Below are 26,031 nucleotides of genomic sequence, written 5' to 3' on the forward strand. Positions count from 1 at the left end.
TACTACTCGGTACATAGCAGTATAAATACATACTATATGTACGTACATAGTATTATTAACGTTGTGGTTCTGACTCGGTCTAACTTCGGCTGGAATCGTGTTGGAATCGAGCTGGAATCGAGTTGGAATCGAGTTGGAATCGAGCTGGAATCGAGCTGGAATCGAGCTGGAATCGAGCTGGACTGGAATCGAGCTGGAATACTACATATATAATAGTGTACTGATTTATCGAATAACTCGAGAAGGACCCGAACGATTGAACCGATCTATATCACAAGTGCTAGTACTTAGTACATACATAGTATGGGTTTGAACCGATTTCGAAGGTTCAAGTTTGTATCGATTTGGATTTGAAAGATGAAATCGATTTGACAGCTTCATTTTAGACTCGATGTGAGAGGTTGGACTCGATTTGGTAGGTTAAAAGCGATTTGGCAGCTTCAGGCTAGGATCGATGTGAGAGGTTGGGATCGATTTGGTGGGTTAGAAGCGATTTGGCAGCTTCAGGCTACTAAGTACATCATGATAGGATCGATGTGAAGGTTTGGGAGTCGTTGTGAAAGCTTGGAAGCAATTTGGCAGACTGGAAGCGATTTGACAGCTTGGAAGCGATTTGACAGCTTGGAAGCGATTTGACAACTTGGAAGCGATTTGACAGCTTGGAAGCGATTTGACAGCCTGAGGTTGGAATACGTCTCTGACAGATGGAAACATTGAATCGATACATAGTATGACAGGCTGGTAGCGATTTGACAGGTTGGAGTGGTGTGAATCGGATTGGAAACTTAGAATTTGCTCCCACATACTTGCTTAGTATAGTACTTAGTACATAGTACCTCGTACTTACCTAGGCAGTTGTATCACCAGGCGAGATGGAAAATGACCTCATCTAGACAGGAGATCTCTGTGGCAGGCAGACTGTTGTTTGAGAGAGTACTTAGTACCTGAGTTGCTGTCGAGCTCAAGCCCAAAAGCTCTGATCGATCTGGAAATCCCAAATCAGGCAAAGACGAACGAGTAAGTCCCCACCAGGTTTTGCACCAACCTAGTTTTGCACCACGCGTTCTACAACCCCACCACCTCGATACCACCAACTTATACCAACCACCACGCAACTAATTAGCCATTAATCACGCGTCAATAGCATCGAATCGAGAGGCTAGGATCCAATAGGCTATTATAGACTATTAATAACGTAGATATCCCTCTATTCGCGCGGCCGCGGCCGTAAACGACGTCTATCATTCTACACTAGTTCGCCGTCTATAGGGCCATTAATCGCCCTTATTATTCCACGAATCGTAGTAGCTATTGTTAAACTAATAGAAGGTCCTATTAAAGAGATAGATACTTAATCTAGAGGTATAAGAATACGCGCCTAGCTATCGGGCTATTCGAGATCTTATAGGGATAATTAGCGAGTTAAACGGCGGCCCTCGACGCGTTAGAATTAACTAGCTACTACGGTATCTAGAACGGAACCCTAACGTTAGAACTAAGGTAGGCTAAAAGATCTATACTAAACGCGTCGATTATACCCTTTCTAAGTTATTAGTAGACTAGTTTAGCGACCTAGTAGGCGTTAAAGAGCGATATAATATATAGCTTAAGAATAGCTAGAATATAGACGAATCTAGTACGGCCCTAGACGTCTATAGTAACTAATTAGTTATTAGTATATCGACTACCACTAGATCACTTAAAAAAACGCCTAAGACGCGCGAATAGATAACGATTATTAAGATAGTATCGGCTCTAGACTTACGTCTATAATCGCTAGTTATCTTTAAAGGCTAATCGCTCTAGACTACTTAGTTTAACGAGGATAGTCCTATCTATCGATATATAGTGTCTAATAATAGCTAGATATTAAACGAGATAAGTCTAGCCTAGCTAGACTAGATATTTATACCTTAAACGGCTAACGAAGACACTACTCGCGGCGCCTATCGAATACTACTAATAGATAGTTATAAGAGTTATATTACGTACGAATTTATATAGAAATATTACTAGAATAATATTATAGTATATTATCTTATACTCTATTTAAGCTATATTTTATAGTCTCTCGATCTTACCTATTTTTCGCCTATTAAGTCGCGCTATCGGGAGGCCATTACTAATCTATCTAGGTTCGACTATACTAGTCTAGTAAAGAAGGCTAGGTTCCTAAAGATCTATTAAATGGCTAGCTAGGAAGGCCTAACTATCGCTAATATTAAGGTAGACTAGAAAGCTAGTGGTATCTATCCATAGAATCCGCGGTAGGCCATTAAGTCTAGCCTAGTCCTAGCTAACGTAGAAAAGGCCTAGTTTACACTATAAACGCCGCCTTTACGTAAGCGAAAAGCGCTCGACAGCGATGTCTATAATACGCTAATTAATCGGAAGATATATAGCGATTTAATAGCTAAGGTAACCTAGCGCGAATCGCTATCTCGTCCTATACGTAATTAGCTTAAAAAGATAGGCTAGATTCTTGAGCGTTTACAGTGGGATACTAGGTAGAAGGATAAACAAATTGCTAGGCTATAGACGCGCCTAGACTAGGCAAAGGCCAAGAAGTAAAAGAGCAAGGCTATTAACGTGAACGAGACCTTTACTAGTATCGAGAGTATATAACTAGCTAAAGAGGCATTGGAATAAACGGCGGCGGCGACGATAACCACGCGTAGGCCTAGGTAGGCTGCAAACGCTAGGAATGACACTAGTAGTAACCCATAGGCGGTATTTATGTTACAGTTTTATATAAACGATCTAGTTGGTTAATTAATTGAGACTTATTCTGTGGCGATCGCGATCAATTAAGTGGTGCAAAACTAGGTTGGTGCAAAACCTGGTGGGGGGACTTAACAATTTCCGTTTGAGTCGATTGAACCCGAAAATGCTGCCCTGCGAGGCGAAAACCCTGTCCAACCAGAATAAGTCAGAAAAGGATTAGAGTAGTTCTGGGGGAGGAGAGGGCAGAAAGTTTCAATGCCAGATCACAGAGTCCAACTCGCAAGAAGGGACCCGGTCATCATGGCATCGTCCAGTCGCCAGTCTTTGCTCGTGGGGTTGGGGCTCTTCAAGCGTGTGGTCCTTGTAGTTGACGTTGACGTATCGGCTCAACGCCCAGAATGTGTGTTCTTGGCAGATCCCACGTCGCAATCGGCTCTGATTGGTGATTACGTAAATCTTTTCCCGATCCGACTCCACGGCAACATTGCCAAGACCTCCGAAGAGAACTGACTTTCTCCGCTCGCCATCATTTTTGTGGGATACTCGACCTTGCCAACGGCAATAACTAGGTACCTAGCTCGCTAGGTACTAAGTAATTCGTCAATCCTCAAGTTCCTGGAACCCCAGCCCCGGATCGATGGACCCTCAGAACATGGCCTCGCCGAATCATCTACCGCTCGCAATCTCTAGCCAACGGCAGCCGCCTCTCATTTTGCAGGAAAAGCTTTCAGGACCACCTGTTATTGCTCTTTGCTGCGACGGCGGAGGCCGATCCGACTCCCGTAGTCAACCCCATGTTGAGATCTGCACGAGGCGCGATCGAAGTTAGGGTTGGCTCCAGGGCTCCGTTCCTGTAAGGATGATGCTGGCCAGCCCTACTCCTCTTTGACATTTTCTAGGCGCATACTGAAGCTTGCCACCCCGGCTCGTCACATCTGTGAGGTTCGCCGTTGTACCCGGAAAGCTCCACCAGAGATGGCAGATTTTTGCGACGCAAAGTCCATTCATCCTTTGGTTACGCTGGCCCATTATCGGCAAAATTCTTGTGAAAATGGTCGCGTGAGGTGCGGGGGCTCGTTATCCTGTGACAAAATCCCTTCGAGGTTTTAGATTTGCCTCCATATAATACAGGACCGGGTTGTCCTCTGTCGTTGCGGACCCTTCTTCTCCTGCCACTGCTGGTCCAGCTCCCTCGTCTTGCCTAAACCCCCAGCACACTCCGAATTTTTCCACAAACATGGAGGACAAGGAGATCAAGTATGTCGACGCCGATGCCGCTCCTGGACAGAAACAGGCATATGTCGACGTTCTCCCGGGCGAAGTGTCAGACAATGCCGACAAGCTACAACGTCGCCTGAATAACCGGCAGATCCAGTTGATCGCTATCGGAGGTTCGATTGGTACAGCGCTCTTCGTCAGTATTGGCGGCGGGCTCGCAAAAGGCGGACCTCTCAGCTTATTTCTTGCGTACACGATATACTCCGTCATGCTCGGCCTCGTCAACAATTGCATGGCCGAGATGACTTGCTTACAACCCGTCTCCGGGGGTTTTATTCGTATGGCTGGAAAGTGGGTTGATGACGCTTTCGGATTCATGGCAGGCTGGAATTTCTTTCTCTATGAGGCCCTCCTGATTCCTTTCGAAATCACCGCTCTCAACCTCGTCTTGTCCTTCTGGAGAGACGATATCCCCACCGCTGCCGTCTGCGCGGCCTGCATTGTGCTTTATGCGTAAGGATTGCACCTTCCTTTGGGGGCCCTATTCTCTGCGGCAAGGTACTAATCTATGATTTCAGTCTCATCAACGTCCTCGCTGTCAGGGCCTACGGAGAGGCAGAATTTTGGCTCTCGGGAGGCAAAGTAATCCTGATCTTCATGTTGTTCATGTTCACTTTTATCACAATGGTGGGGGGAAACCCTCGACACGATGCCTACGGCTTCCGCTACTGGGATAACCCTGGGCCGATGGCAGAGTACCACTCTACCGGCGCGTTGGGAAGGTTTGAGGGCTTCCTGGCCTGCCTCTGGAGCGCTTCTTTCTGCGTTGTGGTAAGTTCCTCGATGTTCTGCTACTGTGGAGCCACATCCGCACGGCAGAACCCATGTCCCTACTGTGTAGCAAGGTCACTAACATGGGATCTTGTCCTATAGGGACCGGAGTACTTGGCTATGGTGGCCGCTGAAGCCAAGCGACCTCGAATTTACATCAAGAAGGCCTTCAAGACCATCTATTGGCGATTCGGCATATTCTTCATCCTTGGGTCTCTCTGCGTTGGTGTGGTGATCCCCTACAACGACCCAACCCTCGTCGCCATCGTTGGTGGCACTCGATCTGGCGGTGGTACCGCTGCTGCGTCGCCATATGTGATTGCGATGAAGAATTTGAAGGTCGAAGTTTTGCCTCACATCACCAACGCCTTGCTCGTCACCAGTATTTTCTCGGCCGGAAACACCTACACCTACTGTGCAACTCGCAGTCTCTACGGCCTTGCTCTTGAGGGTCGGGCTCCGAAGGTTCTCACCAAGTGCACCCGAAACGGGGTGCCTATCTGGTCCTTCTGTGTGGTCATGCTGTTCCCCCTCCTGTCCTTTTTACAGGTGTCCAGTGGCTCGTCGCAGGTCTTGACATGGCTGATCAACTTGATCACGGCCGGCGGCATTATCGATTATATCGTCATGTGCGTGACATACCTGTGCTTCTACCGCGCCTGCCAGGTTCAAGGCGTCGACCGCAACACCTTTCCTTATACTGGTTGGTTCCAACCGTACTGCGGGTGGATTGGTCTGGTTTGGATGACCGTTATTGTTATCTTTTACGGATACTCCAGTTTCACCCCTTGGGATGTCGGCACTTTCTTCTCCTACTATACAATGGTCATTGTGGCCCCTGTACTTTACGTGGGATGGAAACTCCTCAAGCGCACAAAGATCGTGTCCGCAGCAGGCGCCGACCTTGTCTGGGAACGACCAATTGTCGATGCATATGAAGCCACTTTCATCGCGCCTCCCATTGGATTTTGGACTGAAATGTTGCAGATGATTGGGCTGAAGCGAGCGAAGAAAGATGACAGGCGAGGGTCCATTTTATCCACGGCGAGTGGCTGAGAGATTTGTACGAACAAAAGTTTATGATCTGATCACGGTTCGGTCTGTGCATCAGGCCGCCATTGTAACGCGAGAAATCCTACCGCGACGGATGAACACTACTTCCAATGAGAAGACACGAGCAAGAAGACACGCGCAGTTGTGTGCTCTCGTGATGAATAGACAAAAATTTTGACCAACTTCTATTGGAATAACGGCAGAACTGCGTTACCTGGGGCAATGAAGACTAATGATAGTCCCCGTAACCTAGCAGATGTAGTGCTGTATCGAAGGGCCTGGTGCGAAAACCACGAGCCCTTCCGCACCTGTCTCCAGCACTCATTCTTCGAATTCGAGGTCATACGCCAATGTATCATCACAAAGCTCCTCCCTCAGCTTGTGCACCCTATATTCGCGAGTCAGTATGAGCGCAACCGTGGTAATGGGTCAAATTGAAAAGGTTCCTAAAGAGGTTCTCAAAGCTCGGTGGAAAGGATGCGCGATGCCAACCTACCCCAAGTGAGCAGGGTGCTCGGCGTAGACCTTCACATCTTCTGCCTTGTCCAGTATGGCGACAAGACCACAGTTGAACCCTTGGCTCCTGTGCGCTGTGATAGGCAAAGGCGTGTTCACTTCGAGCTTTCTCAGGCCTGGGATTTGGCCAACCATCGCTTTTGCCTGGGCGCCCCAGCTTGAAATCTGAGCGGGCGTTACCCCGGGCTTGAGTTTGAACAGGACTGCGCTCGGTCAGCCCGCATGTTGTCCAGGGGAAGGTGTAAGTAGTGACGAGAGGGTCTTACCGACGTGGTAGACAGGCATAGTTCCAACGGGTCTTGGGTCGTAGTGGTTTCCTGGGCTGTAGTGGTGCTCCGCGTAGGGGTCGTTCTACTCAAGATTCATATATGTACTCTGCAGATGGGTTCGAAAATCGCAGGTGCTCGGTATCATGCCCGGGCCTCGATCGGCTGTATCCCACGGGTCGTCGATTCCCCCGAAACCGAAGCCTGTAGCCCGTGCAAGCCCGTGGCCCCGCACTTTCCCCTCACCTCGTCCCGCCCGGGCCTCACTAACTCATTTGGTTACCTAGGTACCTAGGCAGGTAAGAACAGCTTGCTCGAGCTCACCGGCACCGAAGACTCACCGGAGGCTGAACTTCATCTGACCACACTGCGGGTTGTTGGTCTAGACGGCGCGCGATTACCCTCACCATGGAGTCGGAGTTAATATGATGCGCCATTTGTCGGCCTTTGGTTGCGGCCGCGGTGTGAAACAATGCAAGAACTCGCTTCCAACCTCGAAAATGCATCCAAGGTTCTCATTTCAACTCGGTCATATGCGATCGTACTCGCTCGAGACATGCTCGCCCGAAAATATTCTCGCTTGAGCCGTCGACCGCGCTGACATAGCTCTGGAATCATCCATGAGTCCCGCTTCAACCCTCCAGCTCCAAGCTCTCAAGATGTGATCTCGTCGCCCTGCAGTGTTCTAGGTACTCGTCAAAGAGCGGCAGTCAACCTTACAACGGCAGTACGATGGCGAGAATATCTCGCTTCTGAGTACTGCTCCGCGAAGGATAAGGCCTCGAAGCTCGGCGGACGTCGAACTTTGGACGTTGTTAGAGGGGCCAACGCGAATCTGACCGGCCAGATCAAAAGTCCACGATGACACGGGTCCTGAGACGGCCCTTGTTGTTTTCGACGAGAGTCTCACTGGACGGATTTTGAGAATGTCGGAAGTCTGCAAGCCATGGATCTCTCCTTCGTCGAGCCCATATACCTCGAATTGGTAAGAGCGAATGAAGAAAATAGACACAAAGCATGGAAGAGAAAGGCGAAGGAAGGCAGGTCTGAGAACGTGCAGTCTCCCAATGCAGTCCAGGTGCAATGTGGTTCGGTTTGAAATTCATTGAGAGGCCGTCATCGCCGCTGCCTGTGCGGCTACTTACATTTAGGTATCCAGATGATGCGCCTTGGCTGTGATGCCGCTACAGAGCGTATCAATGTTTGTGGTGATGGTGACTCCCACTACCAGAGTAAGAACACTCCTCTCGCATGGAAGTTATAGCGATGTCTTGACTTCACAGAAATTTACTTCGTCGCGAAGCTCAGGGTTCGGATGTGAACTGGAGAGGCGGTTTCCTTGTCGCGTGTGGTTTCTGCCTCACCCACCCTCATGCTCTCCCTTCAACTTTCAAAACTGAGAGACAGCCTCTCTACCCAGATTTCAATCTTCCACCATCGAAAACCACTCTACTGGTAGACAACAACGTCAAAGACCAGCCTCAATGAGCCTCTTGAGGCTGGTTGAACTTGCCCAATATCGATCAACCACATGCGGTTCATCTACTTGATATCGCCCTCGACTCTCCCTCCCCAAGCCATCCCGCTCATATCTACCTGAGCTCATCGACCATGGCGAACCCTAATGCCAAATTGCTCCGCGCAGTCCTCAACCACGTAATCCTTCCACCTGATCTACCTGACAAAATCGACAACAATCTTGATGAGATCAATCGGGATCTCTTGCTGCGCATCCAGGATGCCTGCACAGAACTGGAAGCAGCCACCAAAGGCAAATACGGACAAGAGCTGGGCCTCCTCCAGAGTTCCCTGGATCACTGTCTCAGCATCCACGCCTCCGTATACCTTGACACCCTGCAACTCCAACGAGCATTCCGCAGACTGAAGGCCGGAGAAATTCTTATCATCCATGTTAGCGAGCAGAACGCAGGATTGTTGATAAGACATGGTACCAGGTAAGCTCAACCTCATCAATGCAACTTCAATTATAATTCTAATCAGATCTCCAGTGTCTTGAAAGGCCATGTCGTCTTTGAAGCCTTCGAGGTCTCTGCAAAGTCGGAAAAGGTCCTCCAATCCCTAAGCGCCTTGCAATGGGACTTTCCCACCTCCGCGGCAGCTATTCCAGACAATGTCTTTGGCGACGAAAGCTTCCAGCAAAACCTTGCCGAATTCCTGCAGAAAGCGAGCTTGGAAAGAGTTCATAAGTTTGGGGCGATCATTTACAAAGCTAACTCTCCAGCCCTCGAGACACGGGATACAAACGATCCTGCTTTGGTTACGGGGATGTTGACCACGTTACTGGAGGGAATCGGCAAGCTGGCTCATACCTCTCCCATTCGAAAACGCGTCCGAGACGAAGTTCGTCGGAAAGAGTCGGGCATGCCCTGGAGAAGATCGCCCTTCTGGCTGCTCCTGCGCGTTGGCATCTTGCGTCTTCTGGAGCAAGTGACATGCCAGCCTGTGTCAAACGCCCTATACAAAGCCCTGATGTGTGTACTCCATGCCCAACTGCTGAATCAGGCGGTTGGCTCTCAAACTCCGGAAGTCAGCCATCTCCTGCTCAGAAAGCTTGGTCGAAGGATCGCAAAATTGGAAAAAGATGGGGTTCTTGCGCCAACTTCAGACACCAGAATCTCAGAAGCATACAACACCCTTTTGGATAATCTTCGTCCTTTCTTTATCAAGGTGACAACCCTTGCAAAGAACCAACTCCAAATTGTCTGGGACGATCACAAGACCAAGATTAAGCGTTGGGTCACCCAACTTAAGACGAGGCAGGCCAGACCGGAGCACATGAAGCTCAGTTTGACAAATAGCGCTCCTTATCTTGAGCAACTACGTCAGCTCCCACCACTCCGGTCCTCAGCTGGAGGTGCCTATACTATGCCGCCCACCTTGCTGCATTTCCTCAGAAAGTACTCGGATCTCGCAGAGATAGAAGCACAGATTTTGACGCAAAATGGGCCAATCATCCAGGCCAGTCATAAGACGTGGGCAGACATAAGCATACAGCTTGCAAAACAGGTCGAAAGTTATCTCGGCAAATCGATCGATTCATTTGAAGTCGGCACGGAAGATCGAAGCCGTATGATCCTGACGACAATGTGGTTATGGGTTCTGATGGACAACTTGTTATGTCGCTTCATGCCCGAGTTCTCAAAGTCCAACCCAGTCTTCACCCCACAAATTCTTGACTGTTTGCGGCTTTCCTCGTACTCCGATCTGTGTCGGCTCCAGCAAATTCAGACCTACCTTGCTCAGCGTCATTCGAGCGACTCAGATACCGTCTCCTCCCGGACCATATTAGACCCCCCTGTCTCGGGCTGTTTTGCTGATCGCTTCTACGACAATCTGCCACCAGATTCTGAAATGCACCGACTGAATCGAAGCATAGAGCGGACAGAGGAAACGCGAAAGCAGAACAAGGAAACAGAATGGGCAGAGAAAGACGCAAGACATCAGCAACTGCTAAGAGAGATTTCTACCGCGGTTTGCCAATTTACATTTGTTGGCGACCTCCTGATCCCAGAGCATGATGAGAACAAGTGTAAGAAATGCATTTTGACGAGGACTGCCGAAAAGATTCGCATCGAGAGGATCGAAAAGGCAATGCCTCCAAACCGCGGCGAGGGAAGAGCTGTACTTTTCGAACTGCTATGCCCAACTGCCTTCGCTGCTTACCGCGAGGCCACATGGTCTATTGTTGCCAGACTGGCTTTGACAAATGTGGAAGAAACAAAGAGCGAACCACTCACGATGGTGGAAGGTTATTACTCAGAGTTTTACAAGGGACGGCGGTCACACCCTAGCAAGCAAGGACTTACTCTGGCCTCCCGAACCAAATCGTTCTTGCAAACCCACTATCGATTCGCTCACTTCCCTATTCCATGTGCAAGAGTTGCCGTCAACAATGGTCTGAGCTTTGAATATTACGACCGCACACGCAAAGTGTGGCTTTCCGAACATTTACCTCGAGTGACGTTCAGCCATCACTGCATGATTGCTCTCCCTCGGCAAAGTCCGTTTGCCAGAATCGCGTTTCCTGACACGATCTTACCTGACACTCGAGGCAACGGGTCTGCCAGAGGTGCAAGCATTCCACAGCCCGGAGCTATTGCAAAATACCTGAATGCTGATGCCAATATCACATCTAATGAAATTCTCGCTGCCCTCCCTCGGTGCCCGCAGACTCTTGGAGTTCCAGAATTTCTGGCTTTCCAAGGACTGATATGTGGTAGTCGCCGTTTATGGCAGGCGATCCTCGTTGAGCTAGGCTCGTCGAATCTCAACTTCAGCTCTGAGCCAGTTATGATGTTGGCTCAGGCGCTGATATGCCGAACCGGTTCTTCGCAAGGAGACACGTTCCATGTTGCAAACGTTGTCTTCCGCGATGCCAGCTTTTGCAGAGCTCTCTTAAGCCAGATCGAACGGCGCTTGCTGAGCATCAGTTCAAATCCGAGAGAAAATTTCTGCATGGAAACCTTGATCAGCTTGATCCTCAAACTCCTTTCTCTTGGAGACAAACATATCTGCGAAAAGGCTTCAGAACTGCTCGAAGCAGGCAGGAACATCACTATCCAGTGGATCAGAATGCTCCGCCAGGAGTTCAAAGACAACACCAACGACATCGCTTCCAGTCGAATTCCTGTCTTCATTCTTTGGGCTGCTTTGTTATGCAGAAGGACCTTCACCATGTTCTCTCGAGGGCCGCAGGGTAGCCAGACAAGCTTTCCAACATCCCGCATGATAGATGTGGAATGCATGCAAAACACTGACACGCCACCTATTTCTTCATCAGCACTGACCGCCTTCCTGGAAGCCTCCATTGCGTTGCACGAGAATCAACCCGTGGAGCCAGAGAAACTTCGACCAGTACTTCGCAGCATATTGATTCGCGACATCAAAATGGTTTTTCGCCTTCAGAGCTGTCTGGAACAGTCGCTCGAGAAGTTTCCCCACTCATTGGTCATCGCCGGAGTGCAAGCATCTGTGATGAGCGGTGAAGCTGTGTCCAGCCGATTGACATCGTTCAGTTTTGTAGAGGATTCTGACGGGAAGTGGGCATGCTTGAAGCTGTCAGGCAATCGACACTTGGAACCCCAAGTCGTTCAGTTCCACCTTGTGGCGGGAACGATACTGCTGAATGGCAGGGCCATCGAAAAGGAGCTTCCGCACGAGATTCGCCATTCCGCGGGAATGGCTCGACTATTCCAGCATCAGAAACTGGTTGTCTCGCCGTCTGCTTTCCCTGGGATGACTTACAAAGTCGCTTATGATGTTGACGGCCACGAGGTTCACCTTGGATTCCGGCGGGGTGTCCTCGTTGTCCGTGCATGGACAAAAGGTACACTACTAGAATACATACCCGACTCCATCTTCACGACGGACGCTTTCTCTGATATCCCCGCATCACTGATTGAGAATTGTGTCCATTGGCTTAACTTGGAAGAAAATGTGATCGAGGTCAGAAAGGAGCCACGGATATGGAGATGCATGCCCTCAAACTGGATTATCGATCTCCGTACCTTGATGGCCAAGCGCAGAGGCTCTATATTGCTTGACCCAGGCAGTAATCTTGTTAATCACTTTGCGAACATGTTCAAGGGATTCGAGGACCCGCGACATATCACAGTGTTCCAGCCATTGCGGGGTGCCATCACGGTCGAACTTCGCCGCTTCGAGCTCAGTTTCTTTGTGAATCCCAACGGTTTCCTAGAATGTCAGCAATTCCGGGCAGAGATCGACCCGAATCAGGACGCAGGAACGTGGTATGGACTTACATCGAAAATCGTCCTCCGCGATGTGGAAAACCCAAGGCGCAGAAGTGTCATCGTGCCGCTGGGGCCTCTCACAGCGCAGCGGAGGGGGATCCATGTCAATGTTGAGATCCGAAGCAGTGATCGTGTATATGCCCGTTACTTCTTGGATGAGGTACTGGGAAGGGTGACCTGTGCGTCGGAACCTCGACTGTTTTACACAAAAGCACTTTTGCACGCGTACACCTCCTTCTGTCTACCAGACCCATTGACAGGAAAGACGGGAACCGAGGAGGCGTGCCATGTTCTGCAATCTGGCAGTTCTCAACCGTATGGAGTACTCAGTAGTGCCAATAGAATGATCCTTGATGCCATTGCGGGGTTGGCCCCTGTGCGCCAATTCTACCCTCCAGACCTCCGGGTTTTGGAACAGGTGTTGTGGAATGAAAATCTCACCTATGGGATACAGCATGATCAATATCTTCTACTTGTCGCCGAGATCAACAAGAAATCCGCACTGCTTTCTAAATTTGACCTGGATATCGATGTTACCCCTGATAGCCAGGACTTGTCAAGAGCAATGGATAACCTGAGCACAGAAGAATCCAATTCTCATCTTTTCCAAAGAAGTCAAGCTCGTCAAGGTCTCTATCAACCATCTCATACAGCGGCGGCCAGTTCTGAACGTGCGTCAGACCTGTCCTACGATCCGCGTGGGTATCACAACTACCGACAAAGCCAAGAGCATGTTTTCCAGGCTGCTCGCTTGATTTATACATGGCCCGCAAAGATACCCTCTCCAACACTTTTGTCGTTGATGTTTCAGAACTGGCCGTCTATCGGTGGTTACGGCGACGATTCTGTTAAATTTGAACCGGTGCGGTTGACGGACTGGCTTGATGTTGATCTGGCCTCCTCATGGGGCCAGCTGGTCAACTTTTACCGTATGGAAGGCCGCCCTGAAACGAAGTACAAACTCATGTTCCAGACGGCATTGGTGTCTTTCAGAGAAGAAATCAACATGAGGGCTGTTCAGACCCTCATGGCCTTCGCAATCCTTGGTGATCTCAAGAGTGTTGATCTGCCGTCATGGCCTTTGTACACACAATTCCGTCCAGGATTCCGTCCAAAAATTGACTATTTGAGACAATTGCTTGGCCCCTGCTCCCGACCGTTCTCAGCGGCACAGGAGCGATCTCACACTCAGAAAGAGAGGAAAGCCGTGGACGCTACACGCAGACAACACGAAGCTAGAGTAGTGAAACAGCTGGATGCTCTCGCAGAATTCATATGCGACCAGTGGCCATGTCCTCAGCCAACCTTTGCGGGATTCAGTACCGATACATTGGACTTGACCACGGCTTCGGCATTAATTACGGTGGAATGGAACGCTATGTTTCGGAACCATGAATTTGAAGAGCATATACAGCAAGTTCAGGATATCTTGGATAAACATCGCTCGCCCCTTCTCGCAAGAGGAGAGAGCCTGTTCAAGAACTGCCCATCACCATCTTTACCGCGTGAATTCCCCCTGATATGCTCGCATTTGTTGAAAAAGCAGGGGCCGAGGATGCCCTTTCAGCAAGTACTAGCACAGAATCCAGCCTCTTATGGCGCGAGATCAGCCGTCAGTCATACCGATCCGGACATCCATCAATTGAGGCAGATCGTTCATCAAATGCCTACTTCGAGATCCTTTGTTAGGCAGGAATACCTTCGTGGTCTTCTCGATTCGATATCAGCCCTTGAGGGCTACCGAGCACGACCTGTTGAAGTAATGCCAAGTTGTGACATGAGGCAGTTGGATCGATTCATTGCTGATGCAGAAAACTCTGTGAGTTCGCAGTTCGCCATGTTGATGCAGGCTTTCCAGAAAGACGAGCCAGGTGCGCTATGGCTACAAGCAGTTGGACTTTGGCCATTGACAACTTATGTCTCCGTCCTAGAGACTCTACGCAGCACAAGTTCCGTACCGCTGACGGTATCAATGCGGGCTGCAGTCGTCGACTTCGGTGTTGCCATCACTCGGTTGCAGCGTTTTCTTCGCATACAAGATGCATCTCGTCGCAACAAGGTCCAACTTCTGCAGGACGAACTGAAAAACCCGGGTCATACAAATTGGGATCCAAATGAGTATCCCGACTGGGTGCTTCTGGAGATTGACACAAACATTCTCATCCGACCCATCCAGGTAGAGGTCGCATTGGCAACCATATCGCCGGCATCTGGATCAAATTCTGTCCTGCAGCTGAACATGGGCCAAGGTAAGACGTCCACAATTATTCCTCTTGTGGCGTCCGTCTTAGCAAATGGCCAGTCACTGTGCAGAGTTGTCGTTCCCAAAGCCTTGCTATTGCAGACTGCTCAACTATTACAATTACGACTGGGTGGGCTCTTGGGGAGAGAACTACGGTACGTGCCGTTCAGCCGTCGCACTCCGTCGAGTCCTGAAAATATTCAGGCGTATTGGGAAATTCACAGAACTATTCTGAAGAAATCCGGAGTGATTATAGCACTCCCAGAGCATATCATGTCCTTCATGCTCTCCGGCCAACAGCGACTGCTAGATGAGAAAACCGTGGAAGCCACCCAAATGATCAATGTACAGAAGTGGCTTACTAGAAAAAGCCGAGACGTGTTCGATGAAAGTGATTTTACAATGGCAGTCAAGACGCAACTTATCTATCCGTCGGGTCCTCAGATTACCGTGGATGGCGGCAACTATCGCTGGGAGAGCATAGAGGCTGTTCTCAAAATGGCGGAATCACACCTGTATGCTCTGGAGCGGACCCATGCATCTAGCATTCAAGTCGTTCGTCGCGCAACCGGGGGATTCCCGTTCGTCTACTTTCTCCGCACTGACGTTCAAACCGTTCTGATACAGCGGATAGCGACGGATATCTGCAGCGGACGGACGTCACTGCTGAACGTGGAGAACTTCTCTGTGTCCGATATAAAGGCTATCAAGGAGTTCATCACCGAGGCAAAACCTCATAAGAATGTGATGGGCTGCATTTCAGGCATTCACAGTAGCAGCCAGGCCGATGGTTATATCATATATCTTCTGCGAGGGCTCCTGGTTCATCGGATACTCATTCTCACGCTGAGTAGGCGATGGAACGTCCAGTATGGTCTCCACCCCCTTCGAGACCCCGTGGCGGTGCCATACCTGGCGAAGGGCATCCCGTCACATCTTGCGGAATGGGGCCACATTGATGTATCGTTACTCTTCACTTGTCTCTCGTTCTACTATCAAGGACTATCGCCGGAGCAACTGAAACAGAGCCTTGAGGAGATCCTCAAATCGGACGATCCAGCGCGAGAATATGAGCAGTGGACCCAAAACTCGACCGGACTCTCCGATCGCCTTCGGGATTGGACGTCCATAAACCTAGAAGATAGCCTCCAGCTGAACGAGATTTGGTGTGGTGTCCGCCACAATATCAGAGCAATCGACCACTTCCTTAACAACTTCGTGTTTCCGAAGCACGCAAAGCAGTTCAAGGTCAAGCTACAAGCCAGTGGATGGGACCTTCCTTTGGCTGGCAGCGGAACCAGCCTCACCACAGGCTTCAGTGGCACCAACGACAACCGCTTGTGTTTGCCGCTTACCATCAAACAGGACGATTTGAAGGGACTGGCGCACACTAATGCCGAGGTGTTGACTTATCTGTTACAAGACCGGAATCTGGCATACAGCCTTGCAGGTTGGAGAGATCCCTCTCAGGGACGCGCGGTCTACCGAAGACTAACGGAGCCCGACCTTCTACGCAAACTTAGCCACAAGAAAATCCGGATTTTGATCGACTCTGGTGCGATAATCCTGGAGATGACCAATGCAACCCTGGCAAAGATATGGCTTGACATTGACATAGAGGCAACAGCTGCCGTGTTCTTTGACGACGATAACAAAGCCACTGTCTTGTATCGAAGCGGGCGGAAGATTCCCTTCCTGGCATCACCTTTCGCCGATGACTTGAGCGGCTGTCTGGTGTACCTGGATGAATCTCACACTCGAGGCACCGACATGAAGTTCCCGCCCCATGCTCGTGGCGCAGTGACACTCAGTCTCGGCCAAACCAAGGACCACACCGTTCAAGCCGTCATGCGTCTCAGGCAATTGGCAACTACCCAGTCTGTCACATTTTTCGCACCGCCCGAGGTCCACCAATCGATTCTGGATTTCCGCGGCAGGGGAGAACACTGGCATCTCACCTCTCGTGACGTGGTGTGCTGGCTTCTTGAACAGACTTGTCAGGGTCTTGAAAACCTCCAACCACTCTATTATGCTCAAGGCGTCAACTACTGCCGGCGAACTCAGGCGGAGCGTGATAACCCCCTATTTTTGACAAATCCAGCTGAGCGTCTTGCTTATTTGAATGCTCTTCGAAGCTACGAACAACATTCTTTGCAAGCTCTCTACGAGCCACGTTTGGGGAAGTCAAGAAGACGTGTTCGGGATGAAAAGTTCGACGACAGCCTTGCCAAGCACATCAAGCAGCTCGAACGACGACGGAAGGCTTTTCAGGATACTGGGAATGCGGTTCACGCCTCAGCGTTGCAGGAGGTGGAGCAGGAGCGCGAGGTCGCCGTGGAAGTCGAGACGGTTCGCGAAAGACAAAACCCGTTATATTTCCACCCTCAGACCTTTTCTGGACTCGCTGAAGAGATCAGACATTTTGTTCTGACCGGAACTTTAAGGCCCGATCACAAGGTCTGCGAAAGAGCGTTCTCGTACATGGCTCGCACCGAGACAAGTCTGAAGTATCCTGCAAGTCTCCCATCCACCCCACAACTGCTTGTCTCTGCGGAATTCCGACGTGCGGTCATAGTGCCTTCTGGCAGACCTAACGATGACTTTTTGGTAAGTGCATTCTGTGTTTCGCTGTAATTTACTAATTTCGACCGCAGCGTCCTGTCCAATATGTTCTCTGGAGCATGGCTACGGAGGTCGCCATCCTAGTTAGCCCCGAGGAGGCAGAAATCTTAACTGATCTATGCCAAAGTGCCCCGAAGAAGATGGTACATCTGCTGACTTACGCGGCGCCCGTCACGCAGAAGATGCTTCAATTCAACGACTTGAATTACTATGCCGTGCCACCGCTCCCACTGGACTGGTCGGCACCGTCGTGGCTGAAGATCCAGATTGGCATCTTTGCCGGTCGTCTTTATTTCCCGTTCGAAGAGCTCGAGCAAATCCAGGCATTCTTGGGATTAGAAGATAGTCGACTGATGCGGTCTCACAATAGGTCGATCTCGGAAATAGAAGAGCTGCGGATTGATGACACAGGGAGCTCCGATGACAGTCAGCCACTTGCGGGTCAGCAACAGCAGACTGAGAAGGACACGGCAGAGGCCAAGCAGGCACAGGCGGCAAAGAGAGAAGCTACAAAAATGCTGATCTTCCTGCACGCGTGGCTTGGTACCAGAAGCCGAGGTCAGGACTTTACTTACACGCCTATGGGATACATTTGTGCGCGCAAACTGTTGACGCAGGATCATCCCTTCTTCCGGACCGTCGCAGACGACGTGGCGAGGACCAAAGTCACACATGCCACGGCCGAAGACACCTCGGGAAGCCCGGTTGCCGCACTCGATGAGGAACAGGACAATGCATCCGATTTGGAGGATGAGGAGTTGGACGAGCGCCAGAAGCTGACGGAAGAAGAGCTGCGACAAGCGGAGGAGATGGACTCAAGAGAAGAGGAGATCACCGCCGAGGATATTGAAGGCGGTAATAGGGAAGAAGCTGAGGATGGAGGTTCAGAACTGATGTTCGGTGAATGAACAACCAATCGGTCACGAGACAAGGGATGTGGGCAGAAAGGTTTTATTGCTTGTTCGAACGGCATCCATCCGTCAGGCCGAATATGAAGGATTCAAGATGTTGCTAACCATGCAGGTTTGACTCAAGCATATGTGTGGTGAAGGAGCTTGGGGTGGAACAACCCGTGCTCTACTTCTACAATTGTTGGTGTATTCGTTGAGCTGGAGCTGACAACTTTGAAGAGCTGCTGAAATGAGCTTCGATGTTCTACGAGTTGAGGGCTGTCAGAGATATCCGGCTGAGGACTGATATCTCGATTCAAGTTTGTACGACACAGATTGTCCTGTCTTGATCAACCCACGGCAAAGACTTCATCACGGATCTGGATTCTCGTTTGATTGCTCTTTCCCCCTTCACAACAGAGCAAAAGCAAGTGAACAACCCTCCTGCTATGTATGTGGTGGCATGGGCCGGACGGTCTGGAAGGCTGCACTTGAATCAATGAATGTATGCCTCTGTCCCGCCACCTTCACTTCCCCAGCTTTTGTCTTTGTTCTTCACTCTGGAATGTCCTTCCTTCTTGCATTGCCCACCCAAATGCCCTGTTAGCAGCATGCAGTCCCTCTAATGGACCCATAGCGATTGCTACTCTGAAACAAAAAGACAATGACCAATGACCACAAACGCTGCTGTTGGTGATGCGAGATGTTTCGCAGTTGCCCTCACCACAAAGAAGACGATCAACCACCTTGTTCGTCACCATCATCCCATCAATGCCAATGACTGAAAAGTGACAAACGGCTTTCTCCAACTCTGCCTCTTCTTCCTCCCTTACATTATTTTCCGTCCTGGATTCCTGTACACTCCTGCAGTATCTGCTTTTTTGAAACTGTCCTAACTCTCCGAGAAGAAAGGAGACAGTGAGAAAGATGGAGAGAAGAGGAAAAAGAACGATGACACCCAGCCCGCCCTCGCCCGGCCGGCCTCGCGCAGGCAAAGAGTGCCCGACGCCACACCTGAATGCGACACGTGAGCTCGCGGACCGCGTCCAGAGTCTGATCAAGGAAGGATATGTGGAGATCGATGGACATGAGCTGGATATTGCAACCGTGGTGGCTGTTTCAAGGTACGTTTGTTGCTGCCCGGCCAATGACACACGCATCTTTCTAACCGCAGTGACACCCACCAGGTTTGACTGCAAGCCGTTTATTAAGAGAACTCCAAAGCTCCAGGAGAACGTTGAAGCAGGACGGGACATCTTGAACGCTCATATCGATCGCGGAAGCAAGCTTTATGGTGAGCTTCGTGATGAGGATTGCTAACATTGCTTCGGGCATCTCCCCATGACTGACAGTATACGGACACAGGCATCAACACCGGCTTTGGAGGCAGCGCGGACCTTCGTACTAACGAGATGCTGGCTCTCCAGCGGGCGCTGATTCAACATCAACAATCCGCCGTCCTCACTCCACGAGACCTTGCAGCAGAAGGCGGTGATCACCAGGAGACTAGCTCGCATTCTATGCCTTCTGCCTGGGTCAAGGGCGCCATGCTGATAAGATGCAACACCAACATTCGCGGTCACTCCGCCATCGCCCTGCAAATCGCCGACACTCTTGTGGAATTCGTCCGGAGAGACATGACGCCCATCGTTCCCCTCAGAGGGTCCATCTCCGCGTCCGGGGATCTCATGCCACTCTCATACCTCGCCGGGGCTTTGCAAGGCAACCCTGACACATTTGTCCGGACTGGGAAAGGGAGGAACTTCAAGGTGATAAACGCTCGAGATGCATTCGAAGAAATCCAGCGCTTGAACCAGGAAGATGAAGCGAAGCATGGCAAGCAGCTGGTCCATGGCACAAGCATCGAGTACGCACCCATCGTCCTCGGACCCAAGGAAGGGCTAGCATTGGTCAATGGGACTGCGCCTTCCGCTACCGTCGCGTGCCTTGCGTTGTACGAGACGAACCAGCTTGCAGTTCTCTCACAGCTCATCACATGCCTCATGTCCGAAGCTCTGGCCGGGAACGTCGAATGGACGAACCCGTACATCGCAGAAACCCGTCCTCATCCCGGTCAGATTGAAGTCTCGCAGAACCAGCGCTCTTTCTTCAACGGCTCCAAGCTCGTCGAGGGCCTCGACAGTGTGAGTCGGCGCATGGAAGGGATCGTGCAGGATCGCTATTCCACAAGAACATCGTCCCAATGGGTGGGTCCGTTGTTGGAAGACCTGCTTCATGCGTCCGAGCAATTGAAGATCGAACTGAACTCGACCACCGACAACCCCATTGTCAATCTCAAGACCCGCGAGGTCCACTGCGGAGGCAACTTCCAGGCCACGGTGGTGACCATGGTTTCAGAGAAGATCAGACTCTGCCTGCAGATGATGGGCAAGATGCTGTTCGCGCAGACGAGCGAGCTGATCAATCCGGCCTACAACAATGGTCTGCCACCGAACCTGGCCGCAGATAACCCCAGTCTCTCCTTCTTCGCCAAAGGCATCGACATCAACATGGCAGCATATCAGTCGGAGCTGGCATTTCTGGCCAACCCAGTCAGTTCTCACGTGCAGTCGGCCGAGATGCACAATCAGGGGGTCAACTCGCTCGCCTTGGTTTCAGCCCGTTATTCGATGCAGAGCGTTGAAATTGTGCAGCTGATGTCGGCGTCGGCCATCTACATTGGGCTCCAGGGTGTTGACCTTCGTACCATGCACGAGACCTTCCTGGCGCAATTCAAGGCCATTGCCGAAGCCAAGATCCACCTTTTCTTTAGATACTGGGTCGGAGATATTGAGATGCAGCCTCTGACCGACGCGATCTGGGATTCAATTCGTAAGACCTGGTACGCCACCGCCAGCAGCGACGTCGAGGACCGATGCAAGAGTGTCGCAAATGCCACCCTGGAGCCGATCTTAAGCTGTCTATACCAAGTTGGCCATCACCACCAACTCGGCCACCAATTTCTCCAGGAGCGCTTTGTCCGGGAGCACAAAAATTGGATAGAAGCGCTGCAGAAGGGCATGCACGACGCGTTTCTGCTCCACCGCGCCAGCTTCTTCGACCGCCCCACCACGCCCGAGTACCTGGGCAGAGGCACCAAGGCGCTGTACCGCTTTGTACGGGGGGAGCTGGGCGTGCCATTGCACCGCGGCCACATCGAAGATCCTGTGATATGGAACAGTCTGGATGAGCGGCCGGTCAAGACGATCGGGTCGTGGATTTCTGTCATTTATGAGGCACTGAGAGATGGAAGGCTGTACTGGCACCAGGGTCACTTACGGCGATGCAGTGGGTGATGGTAAGAAACGACTCCGTCGGGTCGGGAAATTCTAATTTGCGAAGAGATTGCTTTTGAATGCATGAAAGCTGCCTATGATGCCGGAATCAACTTCTTTGACTGCGCTGAAGGTTATGCCGAGGGCAAATCTGAGGTGGTCATGGGCAAGGCTATCAAGAAATATGGATGGAAACGCAATGACCTGGTCATCTCGACCAAGATCTACTGGGGCCAGGCCCACGGAGACAACCGGGTTAATACATTCCATCCATATTTCTTGATGCATCGTCCAGACAGACACACTCCAATCGAGGAAACCGTCCGAGCCATGAACTATATCATCAACACCGGAAAAGCATTTTACTGGGAAACAAGCGAGTGGAACAGTGAGGAGATCGCCATGGCTTGGGCTTGTGCAGAGAGACTCAACTTGATCGGACCTGTCATGGAGCAACCGGAGTATAGCATGCAGCCCATTCAAGTCAAGCAGCTGAAGCCGGTGGCGGACAAACTGGGCACTGACCAGGCAACCCTGGCGTTGGCTTGGGTCTTGAAGAAGCCGCGGGTGAGCTCGGCCATCACTGGAGCATCAAAGGTTGAGCAGATTACGAAATCTATACAGGCTTTGGATCTGGGTACCAAGTTAGACGACGCCAACACTGCCATCAAGGAGGTTGTAGTTAGATAACGGTGACGGGCCAGTTTTCAGGACCATACTCAGCCCAGGCCCTGTACAGCTGGAGAAAGTGCTATCAATTGATCAACCATTTCAACTTTGACCACGTTGAGAAACTGCCCTCGCTGCGTATCCAAGGAAGGGTGATTGGTTGTTGAGGGTGTTTGGGATTGGTTGATGGAGAAAAAGTGATGATGGATGATGTCAACGGCGAAGCCCCGTCACATCTGCTTTCTGCTTCCTGCGTCAAGGTCAATCACAGAACCTCCCTTCAACTGCATCTTCACTTCAACAACAAAAGTTGAGAGCCATTGCTGTCCTCAAGCTTGTACACAGTCAAAATATTCCCTCGCTCGCCAGCATGAATCCATCACGTTTATTGACCGGGCGTCTCGCTGGTCGCCAACTGGCTGCAAGCGTGTCACGACGCTGCATCTCCTCTACCTCGTCACGTTTCAATGACAATCCTCGAGTCCATCCCAACGCCGAAGAACACCGCCAATACCAAAAGGAGAGAGCAGAAAACCCACACATGACGAATACGAACTCGACCATTCACAACAAGATGCCTTCGGTGGGGAAAGATGCGCCTCCGCCAGATATGCTGAGTGCTGCCGACTCCAACTACGTCCCGAAAGACCGGATTCCGGAGAACACAGACAGAATGACAGGGGGAACGCAACCGGGAGATCCCAACAAAGTAAGCCAGTCAGAATATGCTGTTGGTGAAATGGAGGGCATCTCGTTCCGAGTTGAGCCTCTACGTCGCACGGGAGAGGACCTTCCCACCATGAGAGCCAGATTACTATGTCGGTGCACACCCTGGCGTGCAAGACTGTGCACCCGGGAGATTTCAACGTTTCAAAGCAACGTGCTAACGCATTTCCATAGACCAAAGCAGGAAACGAGGGACATTAGAGTCTGACCTCCTACTCTCCACTTTTGCAGCAGAGAATCTATCCTCCATGAGCAGAACCGAACTCGAGCAATACGACACCTTCCTGGACGAGAACGACTGGGATATCTACTACTGGGCGACTCAGTCGCCGGCCAACACCCCTACGTCGCTCGAGTATGCGGAAGGTGCTACGGGTGAGAAGAAGACCCAGACAACCGAATACACCTCTCCGGCCAACCCAGGGCAAACACAAGAGACCGATGCATGGAGGCAAGGAGCTCCGCGCAGTGGAGAGTGGGCTCAGACCGTGGGGACTTTCAGGCCAGCGTATCGACCGGTCCCCCAACGGTGGAAGGACAGTGCGATTCTGCACATGTTGCGCAGACATGTCAGGGAAAGGAGTGCTGGCGGCGTTCTGGAGGATGTCAAGGCAGCTCCCAAGAGCAAAGGCAGTGGTGGTGGTCTTGGGAGAATGCCCGATGTCCAAACCTTTGATTAGAGAGCTTGTCTTGGCTTGTATATACACAAAGGACTACCAATAATGGAAGACGAGAGGTGTGGATTGTACTTTCTCCATCCTTCTCCATCCTTTCCACACCGCAGGTCCCTCGACGTGGCTTTCTTTGTGCCGATGCTCGGCGGCCACGGCTTTTTCGGTCCAAGGGCCGTGGTGGCATTCCACCCTCCGTTTCGGGTTTATAAGCAACCCACGAGCTCGGCTTTAACTGGTGGAAGCTGAACCCCCGCGAATCTCGTACCATCAAGTGGCAACCTGGCGAGCAAGTACGAAGATCTTGAGATCCCGCGAAGACCTGCCGGACATCTTTCTCCTGGTTGAGATGCTGAACCCACATCCGACTTGCCAATTGAGAATTTGGTGACCGCGGAATTACTCATGGGTGACCAGTGGTGCCCTGCCTATGCTGCATTGAGGCCACTCCACCGACCATTTTTCCACTGCTGGCTGTACGATCGCTGAACCCAGTGCCAGAGCTTCGAGTCCTCGCAATCATAGCCGGGCTATATGTGATCGTCGTCACCTATTTTTTTTCTCCTTCAAGATGGCTTTCGTTGCTTTGTGTCGACCTTTCTTCCCTACCTCAGCTTCACTCGCTCTCTTTGCTGGTGACATCCCGCGCTCTCTATATCTCGAAATTGGTTAGTATCTCGATTCTTTCCTCGACTCTCCACACGTCCTTTCGGGAGCCACAGGCACCACGCGTTGCCGGCAATGGCAGACGTCGAGGCCCAGCAGTCGGAGAAGAAGGAGGTTTTGCTCGATGTCCCGCATCAATATCCAGCCTCGTTGACTCCCGTCTCGACGAATCGAAGTCAGCCTCGCCCCAGTCTCCACTCCGGTCGGTCTTACGTGGATGGACACAGCACATACTTTAGTGAACCAGAGCCCGACGATGGGCCGGAACAACCGCAAGAGGTGGACGTGGAAAATGCCTCGAAGACGTTCGAAGTGGGTTGGGACGGCCCAGATGACCCTATGAACCCCAAAAATATGCACATTGCAAAGAAATGGCTGGTTGTTATAACGCTGGCCTTTGGCTCGTTGTGTGTGACGTGCACTTCTTCACTCTATACTATCACTTATGGTTAGTACAAAGCCAATTGAGCCCTCAAGCGTGGCTCAGACGCTGATGGTGCGACAGACCAAATGGACGCCGAGTTTGGCAATTCTCGTATTGTTGCAACACTCGGTTTGGCTCTCTTCGTCTTTGGCCTGGGGCTGTCTCCCATGCTTTTGGGTCCTTTGTCCGAGTTTTATGGTCGCCGCCCGATATATATTCTTGGATATATATTCTTTACCATCTGGCTGTTCCCTTGTGCTTTTGCGCAGAACATTCAAACCATGCTGGTAGCCCGGTTCCTGGACGGCTTTTCTGGAAGTGCCTTCTTGTCTGTGGCAGGCGGTACGGTCGGGGACATGTTCAACCGCGACCAGCTTCAAGCCCCCATGATGATATACACGGCTTCTCCTTTCATCGGCCCGGGGCTTGGCCCCGTCATAGGAGGCTTTATCAATTACAACACCACCTGGCGATGGTCGTATTATATGCTCCTGATCTGGTCCGGAGTGATGGTGATAGCAATCACTTTGTTCGTGCCAGAAACGTACATGCCGGTGGTGCTGAGGAAGAAAGCGCAGATGAAACGAAAAGAGACTGGAGACGAGAGGTACAAGGCTCCGATTGAGGTTTACGAGAAGTCCCTCTTCTGGACGGTGGTGAGATCGCTGTATCGGCCCTTCATGCTTCTATTCTTGGAACCCATGTGTTTCAACCTGTGCCTGTTCTCCTCCATCCTCCTGGGAATCCTCTACCTGTTCTTTGGAGCTTTCAACCTTGTCTTCACCGAGGTTTACCACTTCAAGCTCTGGCAGGTCGGTCTGTCTTTTCTCGGACTCATGATCGGAATGTTGTTGGCAATTTTATCCGACCCCATCTGGCACAAGAACTATGCTCGACTTCTCCGAAAACGAGAGGAGAGCACCGGGGAACGCAAGTCGGAACCCGAGTACCGACTGCCACCTTCGATATTCGGCGGATGGTTTTGCGTCGTTGGAGTGTTCTGGTTTGCATGGACGATCTATCCCAGCGTTCATCCAATCGTTCCCATTGTTGGCAGCGGCTTTTTCGGATTCGGCACCATTCTGGTTTTCACGGGAGTCTTCACCTTTCTCGTCGAGGCATATCCCCTTTATGCGGCTAGCGCCCTGTCCGCCAACTCGTTCGCGCGGAGCTCGTTTGCTGGGGCATTCCCTTTGTTCGGGGTTCAGATGTACAGGAAGCTCGGCTTCCATTGGGCCACGACGCTTTTGGCATTTCTGTGCGTGATCATGGCGCCATTTCCGTATCTATTCTTCATTTACGGGAAGAGGCTACGGCAGAGGAGCAGATTCACAAACATTTCTGGATGAACATGGGCGTTATTGGTAACTAGACTGCACGCCGGAGACTGGGCTCTCTTGCATTTTATAAGTTATGATACAAATCCGATGGATCTCAGTGTCGCACCGGAACATGCGAGCTTCA

At 51.0% G+C, this 26,031-nt stretch overlaps 6 protein-coding genes across 6 annotated transcripts; 5 read left to right on the forward strand and 1 right to left on the reverse strand.

The window, feature by feature from the left end:
- Positions 1-3,961: 3,961 nt before the first annotated feature.
- On the forward strand, positions 3,962-5,829 carry Z520_05576 (uncharacterized protein; the record flags this gene model as incomplete). The annotated part of the gene is made up of 3 exons (XM_016776079.1): positions 3,962-4,455; positions 4,521-4,773; positions 4,876-5,829. The coding sequence occupies 3 exons, from the start codon at positions 3,962-3,964 to the stop codon at positions 5,827-5,829; spliced, it is 1,701 nt and encodes a 566-aa protein (XP_016632398.1).
- A 318-nt stretch (positions 5,830-6,147) lies between these two features.
- On the reverse strand, positions 6,148-6,627 carry Z520_05577 (uncharacterized protein; the record flags this gene model as incomplete). Its single annotated transcript, XM_016776080.1, has 3 exons — positions 6,148-6,214; positions 6,323-6,545; positions 6,609-6,627. 3 exons carry the CDS (start codon positions 6,625-6,627, stop codon positions 6,148-6,150), a joined length of 309 nt encoding a protein of 102 aa, XP_016632399.1.
- Positions 6,628-8,219: 1,592 nt separating this feature from the next.
- Z520_05578 (uncharacterized protein) lies at positions 8,220-18,154 on the forward strand (the record flags this gene model as incomplete). Its single annotated transcript, XM_016776081.1, has 4 exons — positions 8,220-8,563; positions 8,618-10,648; positions 10,706-17,231; positions 17,279-18,154. 4 exons carry the CDS (start codon positions 8,220-8,222, stop codon positions 18,152-18,154), a joined length of 9,777 nt encoding a protein of 3,258 aa, XP_016632400.1.
- Positions 18,155-19,087: 933 nt separating this feature from the next.
- Positions 19,088-22,101, forward strand: Z520_05579 (uncharacterized protein; the record flags this gene model as incomplete). Its single annotated transcript, XM_016776082.1, has 4 exons — positions 19,088-19,260; positions 19,324-19,430; positions 19,502-21,424; positions 21,479-22,101. The coding sequence occupies 4 exons, from the start codon at positions 19,088-19,090 to the stop codon at positions 22,099-22,101; spliced, it is 2,826 nt and encodes a 941-aa protein (XP_016632401.1).
- Positions 22,102-22,450: 349 nt separating this feature from the next.
- On the forward strand, positions 22,451-23,486 carry Z520_05580 (uncharacterized protein; the record flags this gene model as incomplete). Its single annotated transcript, XM_016776083.1, has 2 exons — positions 22,451-22,898; positions 22,981-23,486. 2 exons carry the CDS (start codon positions 22,451-22,453, stop codon positions 23,484-23,486), a joined length of 954 nt encoding a protein of 317 aa, XP_016632402.1.
- A 732-nt stretch (positions 23,487-24,218) lies between these two features.
- Positions 24,219-25,916, forward strand: Z520_05581 (uncharacterized protein; the record flags this gene model as incomplete). The annotated part of the gene is made up of 2 exons (XM_016776084.1): positions 24,219-24,591; positions 24,649-25,916. 2 exons carry the CDS (start codon positions 24,219-24,221, stop codon positions 25,914-25,916), a joined length of 1,641 nt encoding a protein of 546 aa, XP_016632403.1.
- Between the last annotated feature and the right edge of the window lie 115 nt (positions 25,917-26,031).

The sequence above is a fragment of the Fonsecaea multimorphosa genome (genome assembly GCF_000836435.1).
Source record: "Fonsecaea multimorphosa CBS 102226 unplaced genomic scaffold supercont1.10, whole genome shotgun sequence".
NCBI lineage: Eukaryota > Fungi > Ascomycota > Eurotiomycetes > Chaetothyriales > Herpotrichiellaceae > Fonsecaea > Fonsecaea multimorphosa.